General features: G+C 40.1%; 1 protein-coding gene across 1 annotated transcript in view; it reads right to left on the reverse strand.

Annotated features, from left to right (window-relative positions):
• The window catches only part of Rnf24 (ring finger protein 24), a 51934-nt gene that overhangs the window by 8634 nt on the left and 20061 nt on the right, over positions 1 to 23239 (reverse strand). The window contains exons 2-3 of the mRNA XM_052183678.1: positions 2284 to 2433; positions 1023 to 1065 (exon numbers count right to left, since the gene is read on the reverse strand). Of these exons, the coding sequence (XP_052039638.1) occupies positions 1023 to 1065; positions 2284 to 2426 (186 nt within the window). The 5' untranslated portion in view covers positions 2427 to 2433. The remainder of the gene's footprint in view (positions 1 to 1022; positions 1066 to 2283; positions 2434 to 23239) is intronic.

The following is a 23239-nucleotide window of genomic DNA, read 5'->3' on the forward strand; positions in this document are numbered from 1 at the left end:
TTCACCTGTGCTAGACCCACGCAGCAGACCCGCACAGCAGAGCTGGAGAGGTCACAGTAGTCATGGACAGGCACATAATGAGTTCAAACACTTCCACACAGTCAAACAGAAGGATACACAACTCTAAAATATGCAAAGTTAAAGAAGCCACCTGTCTTCCTGTCTCAAAAAAGCTAAGGATAACAACAGTTTCATGTTTGGGGCCAAAATAGACGATACATGGAAGACTAAACTACTTTTATTTTGCTTCAAGAAAAGGTAGAGTCTATCAGCATGGTAGCACAGGCCTGTTAGCACTTGGAAGGCCATGACAGGGGAATTGCTTCATGTTCAGACCAGCATGGACTACAAAACAGGTCCCAGGTCAACCTTGGGCATATAGTCAGACCTTGTTTAAAACAACGAAACACACCACTGCCAACAAAGCAAGCTGGGGTGATCAAAACACATGGGTGAAAAGCTTGTAAGGGCAAGAGAGTGAACACAGGAACATGGCTGGCCAGTCGCTATTGTTCATGAAGGAGGAGCCCCACACAGTGGGATATGCACTCCATTAAATCAGTGGTGACTTGAAGGGTTACAGATGACAACATTTTTTTTTTGGGGGGGGGGAGTTGGATTTGGTTTTTTTGAGACAGGATTTCTCTGTATAGCCCTGGCTGTCCTGGTCCTGTAGACCAGGCTGGCCTCAAACTCAGGAATCCACCTGCCTCTTGCCTCCCAGAGTGCTGGGATTACAGGCACGCGCCACCACCGCCTGGCTGGATAACAACATTTTCTTTGACAAATACTGGATGAAATTCTGTCATTTTATCCTATCATCTAAATTTTCTATAGCTTCAAATAATACCAATAAAAGATCACGTTAGAAAATCAAACTGCTCTATTCTGTGGTATAAAATGACAAAGGAAAAGCCAAGATGAACCCAAAGTAAGATAATCCCAGTTTAAACTATAAATGGACTCAGTCTCAAAGTTTATTGAAAAGCACAGCAAAAGCTACATGTAATTAAATTTCTTACCTGTTTGTAGGCATAAAATTCTTTGTGTGCTTGATGTCTCAGCCTAAAAGACACAAATGAGCACTGAGATACTGAGATATGAACCATGTGGTATTACCCACTGTCAGTTCTAGAGAAACCTCATTGAAACAAGAACTTCAATACATCAGACATTGTAATGAAGATAAAGATTTTTCATGTTAAGCAAAGTCTTAGTTCAATAGTTAATTTGTCTTTCTTCTTAATTAAAAATTAATACACAAAATCAATAAATTGCAAAAACTAAGTACACAGTTCAGAAATGTAAAAAATGCATCTGCAGGAATAATTATCATCTACATCAAGATATAGGTTCTTCCAAGGATCCCTGAAGCTTCTGGAATGATCTTTCCCAGTGTCCACCCTTAGAACTGGCCCTATTGGCCAAACGTAGATTAGCTGTGTCTGCTTTTAGATCCATGGGCCGCTTGGTGTAGCCCCCCTTGTGTTTGCTTTCTTCCAATCCACAATCCTTAACAGAGGTTCTTTTTGTATCCAGTGACAGAAATGTTTTGTTGGCAAAATTTATCACCCCACCCCACGTGAGCTGACCTCTTCTGTCCCATGTCTCTGTATACTGAACACTTACAGTGTGGAATGTTAAGTGTGTTATACAGACAAGTATTACATCAATACACAACCACTTCTGCATCAGAAAGGTACTTAAAGTCCAAAAGACCAGCGGCAGGAGGCATTTTAAAGCATGGCTCTTGACTTAAAACGTGGTCTTCTGACTCATGATGACTTCAGATGACACTGGTGCAAAATGTCTTCTACCAGAACAACTTCCAATAGACTAAACCCTCTGGAGGCAGAGGCAGGTAGATCTCTAGGAGTTCATGGCTTGCCTGGTTTATATAGGGAGTACCAGGCCAGTAAGGGATGCAAAGATTGAGGCTCTGTCTCAAAACAAAACAAAACAAAACAAAACAAAACAAAACAAAACAAGAAAGTAGATTAAATCTTAGAGATAATGATGTAAGTGTATCAAAATGGACTGCTAATATTGGGGGAAAACTACTGAAGACCAATTTCTACTACAGAGGAAAATACCTCATCAGCAAATAGGATTGAAAAATTACACAAAAGTGGGTTACTAAACACCAGCCCACAATTAAAATGCTAAGCTACCATGGCTTTAGAAAACAGGCCCATTCTTATACATAATCTTTTTTGACCTTATGGTAGAAATGACTGTGTTTCAAGTATTCTGAAATATTTGAAAATAATAAAAATTGATTACCTAATCAAGTAGCAACAGAAGAGTAAACTAAGGATGAAGACAAACACAGCAGTGCCAAAAACCACAATGTATATGTTGAGAGGCAGATTCTGGAATCCAATATTAGGCATCCTGAAGTTATAATGTGGGAAATCTGAGCTCATGGATGAACTGTGGGAGAAAGAAAGAATGGAAAAGAATTAGGTGTGTACAGTCATCGTAGTGTATGTCTGTAATCCCTGCCCTTGGGTAAATAAGGCAGGAGAATTACTATGAACTTGAGGTTAGCCAAAGCTACATAGCAAGACTGTAAAAAATAAACCCAAACCAATCCCTTTTAGAACTAAGACAGCATTATTTATTTCTACACGAGAGGCAGAAGGTTTTAATGCCTGACCTGTTCTAAGATAAAGTATTATTATTCTTATCTTCTTTCTTTCATTTATTTATCATATCAAATAGTTACCAGTTTTATTACATTCAATACATAGAGCATTTCAATTTATATTCATAAGGCACTACATGAAATAATGTCAGAAATTAATCAACACAAAAAGTCTTTAAGTTCAAGAAGAAAAAAATGTATTAAAACTTCTCAGATTACGTAACTTAACTCACCCATTAATGTAGCAGTATTCACCTCTTAACTTACCAGTACTTATAATGGTAAACATAAAAATAACTCATATGGACTGGCAAGATAGCAAGCCTGACAAGCCAGTTCTATACCTAGAACCCATATAAAGGGAACTTCTTGCACTCCTTCCCTCCTGTGGCACATGACATATAGAGTAACAATAACCTGAGCAAGAAAGATTAAGTAATTACATAGCATCAAATGTTACAGTCTGCTTAGAGTTGGGCCTGGTAATACACATCTTTAATTCCTGTGTTCAGAGGCAGAGGTAGGTAGTGGATGAAGAAACAACAACCCAGGTCAAAGGCACAGAAAAGAAAGAAATTCCCCCGAGCACAATCAAAATACTAAGCAGACAGAACAAGGGAAGAATATTTAAAAACTACAAAGGAAAAAAGACCAAATAACATATAAAGGTAGACTCTGAGAATAACACAATGTCTTAATGGGGATTTAAAGCCAGATGTAGAATAAAAAAATGTTCTACAGACCGAGACCATGGACACTGTCCTAGGCTACTATACCCAGCAAAATGTCAGTCACAGTAGATGGTGGCCTGGCTAGGTAGAGCACACCGAGCTGACCCCAGTCACCCATTCACTCCAGGTGCCTTTAAGATGAGTGAGTGAGTAGTAGAGAGATGGAGCTAGAGAGAGGTAGAATGGTGTGTGCATGGTGAAGAGGGGCTGAACTCAGGGTAGTAAGGAACAGCCTGATGTGAGACGCTAACAATGCCATCTGAGGCCATGCGTGGCCCATGTTGCTACAGAGGCCTGTGCAGAGCTTCCTACCTCAGCATTGTGGGAGAGGTAGCACCTCCCTGCATGAGCTGCAGCACTTAAGAAGAATGAGCTCACACCTACCTCACCTGGGCAGCACAGTGAGGCTGGCCCTGGTGTGGATATGAAAGCAGATGAGCTGTTTCTGCCCCTTCTCTGGGCAGTGCTGGACAGCTGGTGTGGTGGAGCAGGTGCAGGTGAGCCAGCCATGGGGGCGGAAGGCATGAGTGTGGGACAGCTGGGGGGAGGTCTGACCAGCTCAGCTACCACCCAGACCAAGGACTTGGAGCTGGCCCACCCCGGCATGTACCCCATCTATGAATGGCTGGAGCATTTGAAGGGGCTGGTCCTGCAAAACCAAAGCTGCAGGATCTCCATGGCACAGGGCAACAACAATCCTAGTGGAGTCCCAGTGAGGATCCATTACTGATAGTGTAGCAGAAGCCAGAGGCCCTAAACCAGACCAATGATTCAATGCAATGAATGTTTGCATGAAAAGCTGTTTTGGAAAAAGGGTAGACTGTGTAACACACTGTACCTTCCACATCAAGGTTTTGTTTGTTTTTTGTTGGTGGGAGGTTGCAAGGGCAGAGAGGGAGGATATGGAGGGATGGGGAGATGAGTGGGACTGAGGTGCATAATTGGAAATTCACAAAAAAACAAAAGTTAAAATAGATGGGAAAATAAGATATTCTATGATAAAACCAAATTCAAGCAGTATCCACCTACAAATCCAGCCTTACAGAAGATATTAGAAGGAAAACTTCAACCTAAAGAGGTTAGCCATATTGAAGAAAACACAAGGAATAAATAACCCCAAACCAGCAAAGCAAAGGTAGAGGCACACCATGACAACAAAATTGCATAAATAAATAAACAAATAATGTTCTTTAATACCTGTCAATATTAATGACCTTAATTCCCCAATTTAAAAAATAAAAACAAAAACAAAACCACAGGATGATGGATTGGATTAGAAAACAGGATCCATCTTTCTGCTGCATCCCAGAAACACACCTTAACATCACGGATAGACATCACCTCAGAGGAAAAAGATGGAAAAAGATATCCCAAGCAAATGGATCTAAGAAGCAAGCTGGTATAGCCATTCTCATAGCAGACAAAATAGACTTCAAAGTAATCACAAGAGATTGGGAAAGATACTACATACTCAAAGGAAAAGCCAACGAGACCATTGCAATTCTTTTATGGACCAAACACAAGGGCACCCAAGTTCATAAAATATTACTACAGCTTAAATCATATATTGATCCTCATACAGTGATAGTGGGTGACTTCAATACTCAATTCTCATCAATTAACAGGTCATCCAGACAATAACTAAACATAGAAACGCTGCAGCCAAATGATGTCATAAACCAAATGAACCTAGCAAAAATGTATAGAGCATTCCATCCAGACAGAATACACTTCATTCCAAAGAGTGTATGAACATTCCATCCAAAAGAAGACACTTTCTTCTTAGCAGCTCATGCAACTGTTTTCTCCAAAATTGACCACATACTTAGATATAAAGCAAGTCTCCACAGATATAATACCCTGAAATCATACCCTGCATCCTACATTACTCCCATGGATTCACGCTGGATATCAACAACAGAAACAAGAGAAAGCTGACAGACCCATGGAAGCTGAACAACACAGTACACACTACTTAATGAAAAATGGATCAAGCCAGGCAGTGGTGGCGCACGCCTTTAATCCCAGCACTTGGGAGGCAGATGCAGGGAAATTTCTGAGTCCGAAGCCAGCCTGGTCTACAGAGTGAGTTCCAGAACAGCCAGGGATACACAGAGAAACCCTGTCTCGAAAAAACCAAAAAAAAAAGAAGAAGAAAAGAAAAGAAGAAAAATGGATCAAGACAGAACTTTGAAGAAAAGTAAAGACTTTCTACAAATGAATGAAACATATCCAAACTTATGGGACACAATGAAGGTAGTTCTACCAGGGAAGTTCAAAGCACTAGGTGCCTACATTGTAAGAACTAAATTCAAAACAAACAAATCAGAAAAACTAACAACAACAAAACCTGAGCAGATCTTGGACTAGTAAGAAATCACCTGAAATTTCTAAAACTAAAAGAAGAAATCATATCCAAAAGGGGTAAATGGCAAGAAACAATCAAGCTCAGGACTGAAATCAATAAAATAGAAACAGTAACAAAACTAATATAAAAAATTAACAAAACAACCCTGAGATTTCACCTTATACCAGTCAGAATGGCTAAGATTAAAAATTCAGGAGACAGCAGGTGTTGGAGAGGATGTGGAGAAAGAGGAACACTCCTTCACTGCTGGTGGGGTTGCAAATTGGTACAACCACTCTGGAAATCAGTCTGGCGGTTCCTCCGAAAACTGGGCACCTCACTTCCAGAAGATCCTGCTATACCACTCCTGGGCATATACCCAGAGGATTCCCCACCATGTAATAAGGATACATGCTCTACTATGTTCATAGCAGCCCTATTTATAATTGCCAGATGCTGGAAAGAACCCAGGTATCCCTCAACAGAAGAGTGGATGCAAAAAATGTGGTATATCTACACAATGGAGTACTATTCAGCCATTAGAAACAATGAATTCATGAAATTCTTAAGCAAATGGATGGAGCTAGAGAACATCATACTAAGTGAGGTAACCCAGACGCAAAAGGTGAATCATGGTATGCACTCACTAATAAATGGATATTAACCTAGAAAACTGGAATACCCAAAACATAATCCACACATCAAATGAGGTACAAGAAGAAAGGAGGAGTGGCCCCTGGTTCTGGAAAGACTCAGTGAAGCAGTATTCAGCAAAACCAGAACAGGGAAGTGGGAAGGGGTGGGTGGGAGGACAGGGGGAGAGAAGGGGGCTTATGGGATTTTCGGGGAGTGGGGGGTTAGAAAAGGGGAAATCATTTGAAATGTAAATAAAAATATATCTAATAAAAAAAAAGTAAAAAAAAAAAAAGAATTAATGAAACTAAGAGTGGATTCTTTGAGAACATCAGTAAGACTGACAAACTCTTAGCCAAATTAACTACAAGGCAGAGGGAGAACATGCAAATTAACAAAATTAGAGGTGAGAAAGGGGACATAACAGACACCAAGGACATTCAAGGATCATTAAGGACCCACTTTAAAATCCTGTATTCTATCATATTGGAAAGTCGAAAAAAATGGATAATTTATTGATGTATGCATACAGACCTAATACTTCTATTTAGAAGCAGTAATTGAAAGTCTACCAAGACAAAACAAAACCCAAAACAAACAACAAAAAACAAACAAAAGCAACCAAACACCTAGTGCCAGATGGTTTTAGTGCAGAATTCTACCAGATTTTCAAAGAATTAATGCAAATACTTCTCAAACTATTCAGCAAACAGAAACAGAAGAAACTTTGCCCAATTTGTTTTATGAGGCCAGTTACTCTGATACCCAAACTACATAAGTTCCTAACAAATAAAACTACAGACCAATTTTTCTTTTGAACATAGATGCAAAAAACTTCAGTAAAATACTTGAAATACATAAGTACATAGCAAAAAAGATCATCAACCATGATTAGGTTGGCTTTATTTCAGAGAGGCAGAGATGGCACAATATATGTAATCGATAAATATGATCCACTAGATAGACTGAAAGAGAAAACCACGTGATAATCTCATTAAATGCAGAAAAGGCCTTTGACAAAATCCAACATCCCTCCATAATAAAAGTCCTGAAGAGACAAAGAATATTTCTCAACATAATAAAGGCAATTTATAGCAAGTTCATATCCAACATCAAATTAAATAGGGAGAAACTCAAAGCAATTCCACTAAAATCAGAAATAAGACAAATGGAGTAAAATGTCCATTCTCTCCATACCTATTCAACATAGTATTTTAAGTCTTAACCATAGCAGTAAGACAACTAACTGAAGGAGACCTAGAGCATACAAACTGGAAAGGAAGTTATCAAAGTATCTTCATTTTCAGGTGATATATTATATATAAGTGGCCCTAAAAACTCCAGTGGGAAATTTCTTCAGCTGATAAAAAACTTTTAGCAAAGAGGCTGGATACAAAATCAACTGAAAACAATCAGTAGCCTTCCTATATACAAGCAACAAATGGACAGAGAAAGAAATCAAGAAAACAAGACTTCTCATAATAGTCTCAAGTAATATAAAATATCTTGGGGTAACTTTAACCAAGCAAGTGAAAGACTTTTATGATAAAAACTAAAACACTGATGAAAGAAACCGAAGAAGACAGCAGAAGATCGCCCATGCTCACAGACTGGTAGGATTAACACAGTAAAAATGGCTGTCCTATGAAAAACAATCTACAGATTCAATGCAATCTCCATCAAAATTCCATTCACAGGTCTTGAAAGGACATATTTTAGCTTCATATGGAAACACAACACACACATGTACACACAGACAGAACAGATAAAACAATTCTAAATAATAAAAGAACTGCTGACTTCGAATTATACTACAGAGCGATAATAAAAACAATATTGTAGAGGAGTTGTAATCATGGCAACTCTGGCTGGAATATAGTCACACCCTTGGTACTTTTAATCCCAAACAACAATGTCTAATTGAAGGAGAAAGTGACTGAATCAGAGAAAAGACTTAACAAAATAGGATCTGCCCGATTCCCACAAGGACAGGAAAGAGAGTCTACTTTAGAGATGCCAGGGAGCGAGAAGTCAGCTGAATCAGTTGGGAGCCAGTGCAGTGAGCACATTACAGTAGGACTGAGTTCGTTTGTGAGTTCACACAGCTCAGTGTAGGCCCCCAAAGGCAGCTGAATCCAGAATAAGGAGCCAGAAGATTAGAACAAATCGACAGTTAGTTTGAGGCCGAGCAGAGCAATTAAGTGAAGCTGAGAGAAAGCAGATTGAATGAGCTTGGAGAGGAGTTTGGGCCAGAACAGCTGAGTTGAAACAGCTAGCCAGAGTTCAGAAAGAACTAGAAAGGATGAGTTTATTCAGCCTCTGAAATGACAATTACATCAGGAGAATAAAAGTTATGTTTACACAGCATGGTATTGGTACAAAAATGCACATGTTTATCAGTGGGATGGAACTGAAGACCTAGATGTAAATCCTTCCACCCACAGACACTTGCTTTTTGATAAAGCCAAAGACACACCATGGGGAAAAGGCAGCAACTTCAACAAATGGTATTGGTCGAACTGGATGGCTGTATGTAGAAGAATCTAAATACATCCATACTTATCACCATGTGTAAAATTCAACTCCAAATGGATCAAAGACCTCAACATAAGATCAGACACACTGAACCAGGTAGAAGAGAAATGGCACAGGAAGACTTTCTGAATAGAACACCAATAGCACAGATCAACAATAAATGAAATGGAAAAGCTTCTGCTCAGCAAAGAACACTATCATTTGGACAAGGCAGCAGTCTACAGAATGGGAAAAGATTTGTACTAATTATGCATCCAACAGAGGACTAATACTAAAATATATGAAGAACTCAAGGGGGGGTAAAGGCTAAATAAAGACATCAAGGAAACAAACTAATTTAAAAATGGGATACAGATCTAAATAGAACATCATTCTCAAAAGAGGAAACTCAAATGTTCATCCTTAGTCACCAGGGAAATGCAAATCAAAACAACTCTGAGATATCATCTTAACCTGTCAGAATGGCTAAGATCAATAAAACAAATAATAGCTCATGCTGGCAAGGATATGGAATAAAAGAAATACTCATTCTATTACTGGTGGGCCTGAAAAACTTGAACAGGCACAATGGGATTCAGTGTGGGGGTCCCTCAGGAAGAGGGGAATCAATCTACCTCCAGATCCACATCTGGAGCATAGACCTAAAGGATGCTCCATCCTACCAATCTACCTCCAGCTCCACATCTGGGGCATAGACCTAAAGGATGCTCCATCCTACCAATCTACCTCCAGATCCACATCTGGGGCATAGACCTAAAGGATGCTCCATCCTACCAAAGACACTTGCTCAATGTTCACTGCAGTAGCCAGAAATTGAAAATCTAGATAGATGCTCCTCAACAGATATCCTACAACCTTTCCTTTATACTATCAATTTTAAAAGAACAAAAAAAAAATACTGGAAATGAATTGGATAATTAAACTTTAGAAGAATAAATCATATAAACCAGAAATAAAGGGAAAAACAAAAATAGATTAAGAGAAAAACAAAACAAAACAAAAACCAAGTAGGTTTGAGCCAACTAACCAAACAAAACATTAAAAAAATTGCTATTCTTAGCCTGGTGGTAGTGGTGCACGTCTGTAATCCCAGCACTCTGGGAGGCAGAGGCAGGTGGATTTCTGAAGTTCGAGGCCAGCCTGGTCTACAGAGTGAGTTCCAGGACAGCCAAGGCTATACAGAGAAACCCTGTCTCGAAAAAAACAAATCCAACCCCCCCCCCCAAAAAAAATTGCTATTCTTAGACCTTTAAAAATTAATGAGTATTTGAATAATTTATAATTTAATTATTATATTTTATAAGCATATAAACAGCCAAAGTGGCTCAAGAAGAACTGACTTTTAAAAACATATTGTATCACCGAGGACCTTGAGCATGCTAGGCAAGCACTCTACAACTAAGCTGCATTCTTCACAGCTGCTTGGGGCTGCATGGCCATTCTGCAGGTTGTGCACTGCTGTATAGCTGGGTGGGAGGCCTTGGCAGTTTACAGTCTACGGAGTGCCTATGCCTCTGAAGGCATGTCAGTAAGCTCCCACTAGTCACAGTTTTCACCACTTCCTGTCACTTCCTGTGTTTCTGTTGCTATTCTTCCCTAAGGAGATAATATTTCTGTCTGTATTCAAATAAAAGATAGGGAAGAAAAACGGAAAAAGAAAGCAAGCCAGTGGAGGGCATCGTGACTTTCTTTTCTGTGCAATAAGCATGTCTACCTTAGGCCCTTGTCTGGCTGGCCCCTTCTGCAACTAAATCTGTCATCCATCTATGTTTTCTATCTTTGACTTTCCCATATCTGATTAAAGAAATGCTCACTTATATTCTCTTTTCTCGTTTGCATGGTTTTATTCCTGAAATTTAAATGTTTAATTCACCTTGAATGTGATATTAGCAAAAACTATGATGTCTATAAAGCCTAGTGTTTTGTATTAATTTAAGCACAATAGTAATTCATCCAGGGTGAAGCAGTAGTTTCTTTTTAATATTTCAAAATTATTCTTACATAATCTTTTCCAGGTATGTTTATTTTTAAAGATTTATTTTGAATATGTGTAGGTGCATCTGTCTGCATGCGCGCATGTGCACATCAGTGAGTGTCTCACCAAGTGAGTGTCTGAGGAGGCCAGGGCACTGGGCAGCCTGAAGACAGAGTTAAAGACCCATCTGAAGCAGGTCCTGGGAACTGAACCTGAGTCCTCTGGAAGAGGCTCTTAACCTCTGAGCCATTTGTCAAGCCCAGGTTTTAAAGTGTGATTTTGGGCTGTAAAGAATATCAAATGTATAGTTTACATAAGAACGGGTCTTGTTAAAGTCTGAATACTTGTCTCCTAAATTTATGCAAAAGTTTAATTTTGGTTGTAATGGTATTAATCAGCAAGACCTTTGAGAGGTGCAGAGCCACGTGTTCTTCTCTCATAAATGGCTATCATGAGGTTGGTTAATTATAACAGGATAGATTTGGCTATTCTGACTATTGGCTTTTCTTTGTATTTCTACCATATTATAAGGCAGCAGGAAGGTCCTTGTGAGAAGCCTCAAAGTGAGAAGTAAATTTCTGATAATTGTGTGTGTATGATATATATGTGTACACATGTAAGTGCCTGTGTTTGTGTGGTGTTTTCCTCAAATGTTCTCTCTCCCTTTTCTTATGAAACAGACTCTCACTAGAGCCCACTGACTTAGCTAGATAAGGTTGTCAACAAGCTCCAGGAGTCTCTGTCTCTCTCTCTGTCTCTGTCTCTCTCTGTCTCTCTCTGTCTCTCTCTCTCTCTCTCTCTCTCTGTGTGTGTGTGTGTGTGTGTATAGGGAGACTGAATATCAGTGCACATGTGGAAGTCGGAGAACAATCTGTGGAGTTCTTTCTCTCCACCCACCATTAGCTCTTAACCTTATTTTTGAGACCAGTCTCTCACTAAAACTGAGCTCACCAATTTAGGGAGATGGTGTGCTGGTTACTTTTCTATTGCTATGACAAGGCACTATCACCAAGGCAACTTATAAAACAAACATTTGATTTGGGGGCTCACAGTTCCAGAGGGTAAGAGTCCATGACCATCATGGTGGGAGCATGGTAGCAGGCAGGCAGGCATGGCACTGGAGCAGAAGCTGAGAGCTTACATCTGATCCACAAGCATGAGGCAAAGAGGACTAACTGGGAATGGTGTGAGCTTTTGAATTCCAGGGTAGCCAAGGCTACACAGAGAGACCCTGTCTCGAAAGAAAGAAAGAACAAGAGAGAGAGAGAGAGAGAGAGAGAGAGAGAGAGAGAGAGAGAGAGAGAGAGAGAGATGGGGGGCAGAGGAAGGGAGGGCGGGAGGAGTCAAATAGGTAAGAAAAAAAAGAAAGAAACCCTAGCGACACAGGTCCTTTGATAAGGCCACACATCCTAATCCTTCTCTAACAGTTTGACCAACTGGGGACCAAACCTAGGAGTCTATGGGGGCTGTTCTCATTCAGACCACCACATGGTTAGCCAAGACACACACACACACACACACACACACACACACACACACACACACCCGCTTTCATCTGCTATACTCAGCCTTTTATGTAGGTTCTAAGAATCCTAACTCAGGTCCACATGTGTGGCAAGCATTTTTATCAAGTGAAGCCAGTACCAGCTCCTCTTAATAGCAATGTTTTAAATTCCCCAGTCTGTGGGATTCTGTGGTAGCAGCAAACCTGGACCAAGATAAATCTTTATGTACAGTGCATGTTCTTTTTAGTTATACTAGACTTAATCTATTCCTTTAGAGAGATTTGGGTTTTAGGGTTTTTTGTTTTGTTTTAGCTTTTTGTTTTTAAGACCAGGTAGGTCCCACTATATAGCCCTGGCTGACCTGGAACTTGCTATGTAAACCAAGCTAGCTTTATGTTTTATTTTTATTTTTTGCAACAGGGTCCTACCCAGGCTGTCCTGCTGCTTCAGGTACCTGAGTACTGGAATTACAGGCCTGAGTAGATCATGCTAGCCTGAGTAGATCATGCTATGAACAGCTGGACATGGCTTAGAATACAAGGAATACAACGTCGGGAGGGTACACAGAGACGGAAGGAACTGATAGTGCGAAACTGCTGTGAGAAAACAGAATACAGATGTGCTGGCTGTTTTTGTCAACTTGACACAAACGCAGACATATCTGGGAAGAGAACCTTAATTAAGAAAATGCTTCTATAATATCAGCCTGCAGACAAGTCTGTGGGGCATTTTCTTGAGTAATGATTGAAACAGGAGGGCCCAGGCCATTGTGGGCAGGGACACCCCTGGGGAGGTGGTTCTGGGTTGTATAAGAAAGCAGGTAGAAGGCTGGAGAGATGGCTCAGTGGATAAGGACACTGACTGCTTTTCCAAAGGTCCTGAATTCAATTCCCAGCAACCACATGATGGCTCACAACCATCTATAATGGAATCTGATGTCCTCTTCTGAAGACAGCTATAGCGTACTCATATGCACAATATAAATAAATAAATCTTTAAAAAGCAAGCAAGCAAGCAGGCTGAGTGAGCCATGAACAAACGGTAAGCAGCACCCACCCAGGCCTCTGCACCAGCATCCTGCCTGTAGGCTCTTCCTTTGGGTCCCTGCCCTGATGGACGGTAAGCTGTAAGAACTAATAATTTCCTACTCACATTGCTTTTGGTCATGATATTTATCACAGCAATAGAAACTCTAACCAAGACAACAGGGAAATGTATATATTATTTTGTATCTTGAAATTAGTATACTGTATGTTTCAAATACAGTATTTTAAGGTAAAAAAATCATCGATGAGCAGAATTTGTTTACATCTTTACATGTTAGAGACAAGTAAAAGGCTTGAGGAAGACAGTGTTGGGACCTGCTCTGTATGAAGCAGAGGCTCCATGTGTATGACTAAACATGTTTTTCTGCCACGTTACCAATGAATGTTAAAAAACCAAGCTCTCCAAAAAGCACCTCTATCGTAGAGAAGAAATATTTCCTTTATTCTAACCCCAAATTCACTCAGATTATATGCTAATACTTCTGTTTCTCCCATGAGAGTTACCTAAAGAAATAAATGTGAAAATCTGAGGCCCTGTCTGTGAATGTGGCGCCTTCAGAGGTGACATGCACTGGGAGCTGAGTCAGAGCCTTAGCTGGTGTCCCTGGTGGCACTGAAGCCACACTTCTTTCCAGATGTGCCAGTCTCTACCATTTAGAGTTCACAGATCTCCCTTTGCACTCCAGGCTTTTACAATCTTCTGTGTTACTTCCTTGCTGTAAACAGATATCTATTCTATCAGGGAATACGATCTCAGTTAAAAAATCTTTTATGCCCCAAGTGCAAACTGCTAAGCAAGACAACTGCCTAGTATTTTATAAACATTTCTCTAGTGAACCGTATCTATATTGTTTGAGTTGGTTTGAGGGCATTCTTATCATTTATTCTTTCTGCTGAAAAAGCTGGCTGCCTACCTTGGTCATGCAGGCCTGCCACCCAGCACCTTAGAGTCTGGGGCAGGGCACTGTGAGACCCAGGTGGGCCCAGGCAGTGCAGTAAGACTGGGTCTCAAAAACAAAAAGGAAGAAACGAACCAGGGAACATGGTTTACTGGTAGAATGCTGGGCAAGGCCCTAGGGTCAATCTCTAGTATTTAAAGTCAACCGACCACCCAACGGATAATGGTTATCTCAGTGATCTGTCTTCAAGTGTCAAATCTGGAAAAGAAAGGAAAAAAAGCCTGGCCACAAACTCTCCCTCACCTGGCAGAGCCTTCTCTGCATCCACTTGTGTAACTCTCAGCCCACCCCCGTATTCCTAGCCATCAGCACTGTTTAGAGAACTGGAGGACAAAACCCTAGGGCAACACCATATGCTAGTTATCCGTCTCATCTCTATTTCAATGTAGATCTTCCCATTTTACTTCATTATTATTTACTACCTTATTATTTTGACTCTAATGATTTTTATTAAAGAATGTTACAGAGGGCTGGCAAGATGGTTCCGTGGGTGAGGGTGCTTGCTGCCAAGCCTGGTGACCTGAGCTTGATCCTCAGAACCCCCACACGGGAGAAAAGAAAACAGACTCCTGTAAGTTGTCCTCTGACTTCCACATACACAAGATAGCAGTAACAATGTAAAGCAGAATGCTGTAAGGCTTTATTACTTTATTTGTACTTTGATTTTTAAAGACACAAATTCTAAATAGCTGGCTGTAGTGACATAAGGTTTTGTCCTAGTACTTAGTAGTCAGAGACAGGTGGTTCACTATGACTTCAGGCAGCCTGGGATATTCAGTAAGAACCTGCTTTTATATATATATGGGGTTGGAGAGAGGGCTCAACTGTTAAGAGCTCTTCCAGAGGACCTGGGTTTAATTTCCAGTACCCACATGGCACTCGACTGTCTGTAACTTCAGTTCCAGGGTACCTGATACCCTCACAGAGACATATGTGTAAGGAGAACATCAATGCAATAAAAACAAATCAATTTAAAGAACCTAAGCCACTGATTTAATAGTCTTGAGCCTCCCCGCTCTGTTTTTGTTTTTCGAGACACGATTTCTCTGTATAGCCCTGGCTGTCCTAGAACTCACTCTGTAGACCAGGCTGGCCTCAAACTTCACCTCTTCCTCCTCCTCCTCCAACTACTCTGCCTCCCAAGTGCTGGGATTAAAGGTGAGCCACCACTGCCAGCCCCTCCCGCTCTGTAAATGGTGGTGTGGATCCCTCTGCAGTTGCGCTGTTTCTGTCCCATGATCCCTCTGGGTGTATGAACAGTTCTCTTCTTAGCTGGTCCTGCCCAAGTAATCAAGCCTGAGTGGCTGTCTTTAATTTGTGTGCCATAATTGGAAGCCTGAATGTTTGCTATTCTAATGCTTCTATTACTCTGCTATATTCCACAGGTTAATTCTTTTGTTATTGTTTTGTTATCAAGACAGGGTTTCTCTGTGAAGTGCTGGCTGTCATGGCACTGCTCTGTCAACCTGGCTGGCTTTGAACTCAGATTCTCCGGGCTGGCTCCTGAGTGCTGGGATTAAAGGCAGGTGCCACCACGGTCCAGACAAGGTGTCAGATGTTCTGTGTCATTTTCATAGAGACACCTCCCCATCTTTTTATATAATTCAGTTTTTATTTAAAATATTTTAAAAATGTCATCATACCTTTATGAAACCTCACTGTGGTCATGCTGAGGGATTTAAACTTGTAATATCCTATTTTCTGATCTGTTTCAGGCACATAGAGCATATACTATAATATTACAAATCTATCAGTTGTTAATTATTGGATTCTATTTAATTCATGGTTTTACAATTAGTTTGGTGAAAGTTCTTTTTTTGTTTGCTTAGTTTATTCTTTGAGACAGGACGCCCTACATAATCCCTGGCCTTAAAATCACAATCTTCCTACCTCAGCTTCCCAAGTGCTGAGGTGCACACTTTTACACATGGCTTTAAGTGCAGAATTTGTAAAACTCTTATCTATCCATCCATGCATCCATGCATCCATGCATCCATGCATCCATCCATCCATCAATTTTGAGACAGGTTCTCCTTATGTAAACCTGGCTAGTCTGAACTCAGATATGTAGATGAGGCTAATCTCAAAGTCACAGAGATCTGATTTCCTCTGCCTACTGAGTACTTAGATTAAATGCAAGTGCTACCACATATAAGTACAGAATTCTTTAAATTGTTAATAGTTAACAACAACAACCACAACCACTACCACACTTCAATGCTCAGGCACCACAGAACACAAATTGTAGAGGAGGGAAAGACTCTCATGGTGAACTTAACAGTCAGTTACAAAAGGGCACTGAAAATAAGCAGTCCAAAGAGAGTGGCCAGCCCCTTTCTTGATATACAATAAATTCTAGGTATATTATCTGCTTAATTTTAGAAAAGCTATTTTGGCCCAGCGTGGTGGCGCATTGCCTGTAATCCCAGCACTTGGGAGGCAGAGGCAGGCAGATTTCTGAGTTTGAAGCCAGCCTGGTCTTCAGAGTGAGTTCCAGGACAGCCAGGACCACACAGAGAAACCCTGTCTAGAAAAAAAAAAAAAAAAAAAAAAAAGCTATTTTGTTCTCAAGGAAACAGTATGTCTTTCTCAACAAAGGAAGTCAAATAACAATGACATCAATAATACCCACTCTTATTACCTGTGCATGTCTTTTAGCATCTCTCAAATTCAATGAGACCAGTGGATATCTTTCTAGAGCTGGACCTTAGTCTACACTGATAGTTCATCAGCTCTTATACAGGGGCAGGGCACAAAATAAATGTACTTTCAAAAAAATCTGTAGGACTGTTACACTATAGTACAAAAGGTACTTTTAGTTGATTTAATATATCTACATTGTTAAAAGAATATAAACACAGTTCTAGAGAAAATCTTTAGTATGAGTTTGTTTGGCTTGATGAGGTGTGGGTAACAACAGTTGCTGGGAGTTAGCATGTGCTTATTATGTTATACCCTGATTCATACACAGCTGAGGACTCAGTTATTTATACTGAGCACTTGAGGCAGTCTCTGCATTAACCACTACCCACTCCAAAAAACAAACAAACACCAAAACAAAACAAACAAACCAACCTTCTCTGACCAAAGGTGAAAGCACCACAAATCTATGGGTGTAAACATAAATATTTAGAAGGAAGTCTAACAAGCATGACTACTTAACAAAACTACAGGGTCTCCCCAGGGCCTATTTTCTCACCATCTGTCTTAAGATTTCTATTTCTATTTCTAGGATAAAATACCATGGCCAAAATCAACTTGGAAAGGAAAGGATTTTTTTTTTTTCACTTTATACTTCTAGATAAAAGTCCATCACTAAGGGAAGTCAGGGCAGCAACTCAAGCACAGGCCATGGAGGGGTGCTGCTTACTGACTTGCTCCTCATGGAGTGTTCAAACTGCTTTCTTATATCATCCAGGACCACCTGACCAGGGGTGGCCCCACCCTCTTTGGGATTAGGCCCATCCACATCCAATCATTAATCAAGAAAATGATCCACAGGCCTGCCCAGTGGCTAATCAGGTGGGGGCATTTTCTCAATTGAGATAGTTTTCTCTTTCTACATGACTCTAACCTGTGTCAAGCTGACATAAAAACTAGCTAGCACACCAGGTATGGACTTTTCACCAGGTTTATAGTACCAGGCCTGAAATACCTTCTGGGAAGGTGACCTTCTGACCAACCAGAAAGCTGCTGGTTGCCCTTATAACCATTGTGCTACTATTGTACCAGTAAGTACAGCTTCCTGGGCAAATGGGTATTGTAGTATACAAGGTCCAGTGATAGCTGAGACTGGAAAGGTTACACAGAAAGAGCCAGCCTATGTAACCATATGCAATCCTTTATGTATATAAAACTGGCAAATCTTTATCAATTCTTTAAGATTGTAATCATCACTGTGAGTACTTTGCATAGTGCTTTACAGTTTATGAGTAGTATTTGTATATGTAAGCTTTTAAGTCTTTATACTCGCCATAGCTTGAATATTATTATACTTTCTAATATATAGATGAAAAACAAAATAAAACAGCAACCAGATTACAAACCTCTTACACTTCCCCAAGATCCTACTGCCACTGTGGACTTTGCAAGCTTGCCTGAAACTGCCAGTGCTGAGCCAACGAACGCGCACATGAAGCAGCGGGTAAGCAGCGGGTAGCGGTCCCTGTGGGCACAGGGCAGGCTCATGCCCTCAGCTCATCGCACTCAAACGGCCTCAACAAGGGCCCATACTACAACTTTCTAATAATTTTGAATGAGGTATATAGATTTAATTTTTTTCTAAGGCCAGGAATGGTGATATATACTTTAAATCCGAGCACTCAGGAGGAAGAGTTTGTGAGTTGGAGGCTAGCCTGGTCAACATAGTGAGTTCCAAAACATCTTTGGCTATTTAGACACCCTGACTCAGAGGGGGAAAAAAAACAAAACAATAACAAAAACAAAAAAATCCAAAACACGATTTCCTATAATCTTATATTTACAGGAAAGCTCCACAGATTTCCCATACTCTTCCTTTAGCCCCTATTAAATAAAATCTTACATCACAAAAGGAAAGCAAGAATGGTTCAATCCTATTAAATAAACGATAGACTTTATTCAAACTTTACTGATTCTTCCATTACTGTTTTCCACTTTAGGATCTAATCCAGGATCATACCTTGTATTTAGTTGTAACTCTTTAATCTCTTTCAAAATATGACAAAGAACTATGTCTTTTAAATTAAAATTAATTAAGGTTCTTCTTATTCTGAAAATACCATGGTATTTCAGAACAGAGCCCTGAATACTAACCACTAGCCTTGGGAGTTGCTAGGCTTATGTGATAACTAAGAAAAGGTTGAGAAATCAGAGTGAGTGACTCTAAGGACAGAAAGAACCACTTAACTTTTAATATTAGTGTGTGTGTTATAGGAAATGATCCACATGGAGGTGGATGTGCGGGTGCCACGGTGCACACGTGGAGCTCAGAGGACAAGTCTGTGGAGTTAGCTCTCTCCACATTTCCTTGGGTTCCAGGAATTGAAGTCATTTTGCCAGCTTACACAGCAAGAGCTGCTACCATGTGAGCCATCTCACAGGTCCCTGAGAGCCTTTCTCTAGTAAAGAGAACTGACTTTGACAACCTGAATAAGTCAACTGCACTTAAGATACCTGTCAGTAAAATAAAACAAATCAACAGTTAGTCATAAGTTCCTGGAAAACCACAGGTCACCAGATAGAAATCAATACAACTTTGTTTATTGGAACAGTCATGAAAGGTTTAATTTGTTTTTAAATTAAAGGACTTGACTTTGTTCAGGCTCTTGACAAAGTAAATTGATAATTTTATTAATAACTAAATAAGTATACAAATGTTATTAAAAAGCATTATGTTTTCTCTCCATATGGACTCCTTTTCTTACTGGTAGCATTAAAGCTGCCTAGCTAAGTTGATTCTAATTCAAACTCTGAACCCTATATTATATAAAGTTTAGTCTTTATATAATATCCCATTATGATGTATAATACATACATATTCAAGCTACTTTAGAAGAAGTGGTAAGATCCTCTTTGATGCTCAATAGGTTCTCTTATTTTTGAGGCCCAGGGTCTACCACAGTAAGTTCAGGCCTTTCTTGATAAATCTTCTTTCTGATGATTAAAGCCAGGTTTTGAACATGCTAAGCATTCATTCTGCCACTGATTTACAATCCCAGCCCCACTGGTGGGCTCTCAATTCCTAGAAAAGGTACTAGTTTTTCAGAATCTATGAAGGGCATAAGAATCATTAAAGAGAAAAAATACTAAAGACATAAAGCACATACTAAGCAACATAAAGTCTAATAAACCATAACTACATTTAGAATAGTATCATAACCATATTAAGAATAGAATGGGCCAGGCAGTGATGGAGCACGCCTTTAATCCCAGCACTTGGGAGGCAGAGGCAGGCGGATTTCTGAGTTCTAGGCCAGCCTGGTCTACAAAGTGAGTTCCAGGACAGCCAGGGCTACAGAGAGAAAGCCTGTCTCCAAAAAAATAAAATAAAGAAAAGAAAAAAGAAAGAAAGAAAAAGAAAAAAAGAAAGAAAGAAAAGAATAGTATAAGTTGGGCAGTGGTGGTGCACACCTGTAATCCCAGCACTCTGAGAGGCAGAGGCAGGCGGATTTCTGAGTTCGAGGCCAGCCTGGTCTACAGAGTGAGTTCCAGGACAGCCAGGGCTATACAGAGAAACCCTGTCTCGAAAAAACAAACAAAAACAAAAACAAAAACAAAAACAAAAAAAGAATAGTATGAAACCAATGTTTTGGGAACTGGCCAGCAGAATGAGGGTAAGAATAAGCATCTCGGCAGTACTTAGAATTCAAGCAAGGGTCCACCATAGGTCATGCTTCAACTCACTGCTCCTTCTCGGAGGATAGTAGCCACAGGAAGTCCCACTTCCTACTCCCAGAACAATGATAGCTATACCATCTGCCAGGGGATGTGTCTGGCAAACAGCAAGCATCCAATGATGCTATCAAGTTAGTGTTGGGTCTCAAATGCAAGATCATTTTTTTGTGGGAGTGGGAGTGTGGTTAAATAAATGTAAACTTTCCTGAGTTAGCAATCATTTTGGATTAAGTCACATCATCTTCCTGGCCCACTCTGGTTCATAAGTAGACTTACTTCTAAAGTGATTGGCTTAGAGTATAGAATTTTGAGAAACAGGCATTTATTGAACTTTTTCCCCCAACAAGTTCTAGATGGCTACAAATTTAAAACCTTGTTTTTAAACCTTAATGTGTTGAAAAAAAAATCTATGGACTAAAACAGCGATCTAAGAGGCTCCTGATTAACTCAGCAAACCTTAAATGGCTATAAATCCAAGGTATGAGGCTGCTTTTTATGAACTTTAACACTTGGTGGTAATTACAGCGAGTTTCTAGATATTAAATCCTAGGCTCTTACACCCAAATATCTCCATTTTGACTTCTTGGATCACTTTGTTCTTTTACAAAAGATGTACTGAGCTTTTATATGTGTATGTGGTACTGAGGACTGAACCCTGGGTCTCTTATAAGCTGGGTAGGCACTGTACTGAGCCACAAACCCAGCCTAACCGTTTGCTTAAGACATTTTCAGGCAAAGCCCGGGTTACTGGGATAATGGGGAAGGATGAAATTTGTTTCTTCTAAGCAAGCCTGATTCTGCGTTTAGGTTTTAAAGCATCCTGAAGAGGTCATAATCATTCCAGAATGATGAACAATCTCTCTAAATAGCTTTTTAAAGAGACAAGTGTTGCAATGTCATTAATCCTCAACATTTTCCTCTCTTTATATAATAAAAACATTTACATGATCAGTATTATAACCATCACATAAAGCATGATTATTTGGGTTTTACAGATGGCTATATTAGAAAACTCTGAGTTCCTCCTACTACAAGATTAGGACTGACAGCCTTAAAGGTAAATGTCTTCAGTAAGGTCACTGTATCTAGGTTGGGTCTAATCCCTACTTACCCTAGGAATTACTGAGCTCTGTGGAAAATTCACACAACTTACTTTATAACAGGCTGGCTCACAAGTCCTATCAGTTCTAGCAAGTGTCTTTCAGATTACCCCTTTACAATAATTGAATTACAGAAAAAGGAACAATTTATTCTTTTTGTGCTTTGAGACCAGGTCTTGCCATGTAGCTCTGACTAACCTGGAATTTAGAATATAGACCAAATTGTCCTCAAACTTGCTACTCTTCCTCAGTCTCACAAGTGCTGGGACTCTAGGGGCTAGACACCACATCTGGAAATGACATATTCTTTTTGTTTTAAGATTTATTTTCATTATTTTGGGGTTTTTTTGGGGGGTTCCCCCCCCCCAGACAGGGTTTCTCTGTATAGCCCTGGCTGTCCTGGAACTCACTCTGTAGACCAGGATGGCCTCAAACTCAGAAATTCACCTGCCTCTGCCTCCCAGAGTGCTGGGATTACAGGCGTGCGCCACCACCGCCCGGCTTTCATTATTTGTAATTGTGTGTGTGTGTCTGTCTGTCTGTGTCTATGTATGCAAACACATATATATAAGTACTGGGGTCCATGGAGGCCCTATCCCCAGCGCTGGAGTTTTAGACAGTTGTAAGCTGAATGACATATGCTGGGAATTGAATTCCAATGCTCTGCAAGAGCACAGTACTTATTCCTAATCACTGAGCCCTCTCTCCAGCCCTGGTAATGATATATTCTTAAGAAATATTTATTAAGCCTTGTTTTTTTCCTCTAAAAGAACAATCTATTTAGAAAAACATTATCAAGTAGAGGAAATAGAATCATTCTTTAGAGGAAGAGATAGCATAATAAAGAATGTCCTTGGTTTTCTCTTTTATGATTAATAAGATAGTGGCACTGAGCTGGGGAGATGGCTTAGCAGTTAAGAGCACTGGCTTCCCTTCCAGAAGACCTAAGTTCAAGTCCTAGCGCCTACATGCAGCTCACAAGCATCTCTAACTCCAGCTCCAAGGGACCAAATACCCTTGTTCTGGCCTCTGTAGGCACCAAGACGTATGTGGCACACCGATATATATATGTAGGCAAAACACACAATACACCTATACACATAAAATATGTAAATAAAAAGACTGTGGAGGATGATGGCTTGCCCTCATCTCCTGCCATGTCTGTCTTCCTTTCTTCCATGTAATTAGCATTTCTAGGTGGGCAAGTGTCTACACTTCCTAACTCTCCTTGCAGTTGCACTTGACCACATCTTAATTAAGACACATGCAATGGATATACGGGAAGGTGTCTGGAAATCATGGGAATTGAAACACTGACAACTGTTTTCTACTTCCTGCTTCATCCCTTTCTGTACCCTGACATGACCAGTCTACTCAAGGGCTGGA

Source organism: Apodemus sylvaticus, chromosome 5 (genome assembly GCF_947179515.1).
Source record: "Apodemus sylvaticus chromosome 5, mApoSyl1.1, whole genome shotgun sequence".
Taxonomy (NCBI): Eukaryota; Metazoa; Chordata; class Mammalia; order Rodentia; family Muridae; genus Apodemus; species Apodemus sylvaticus.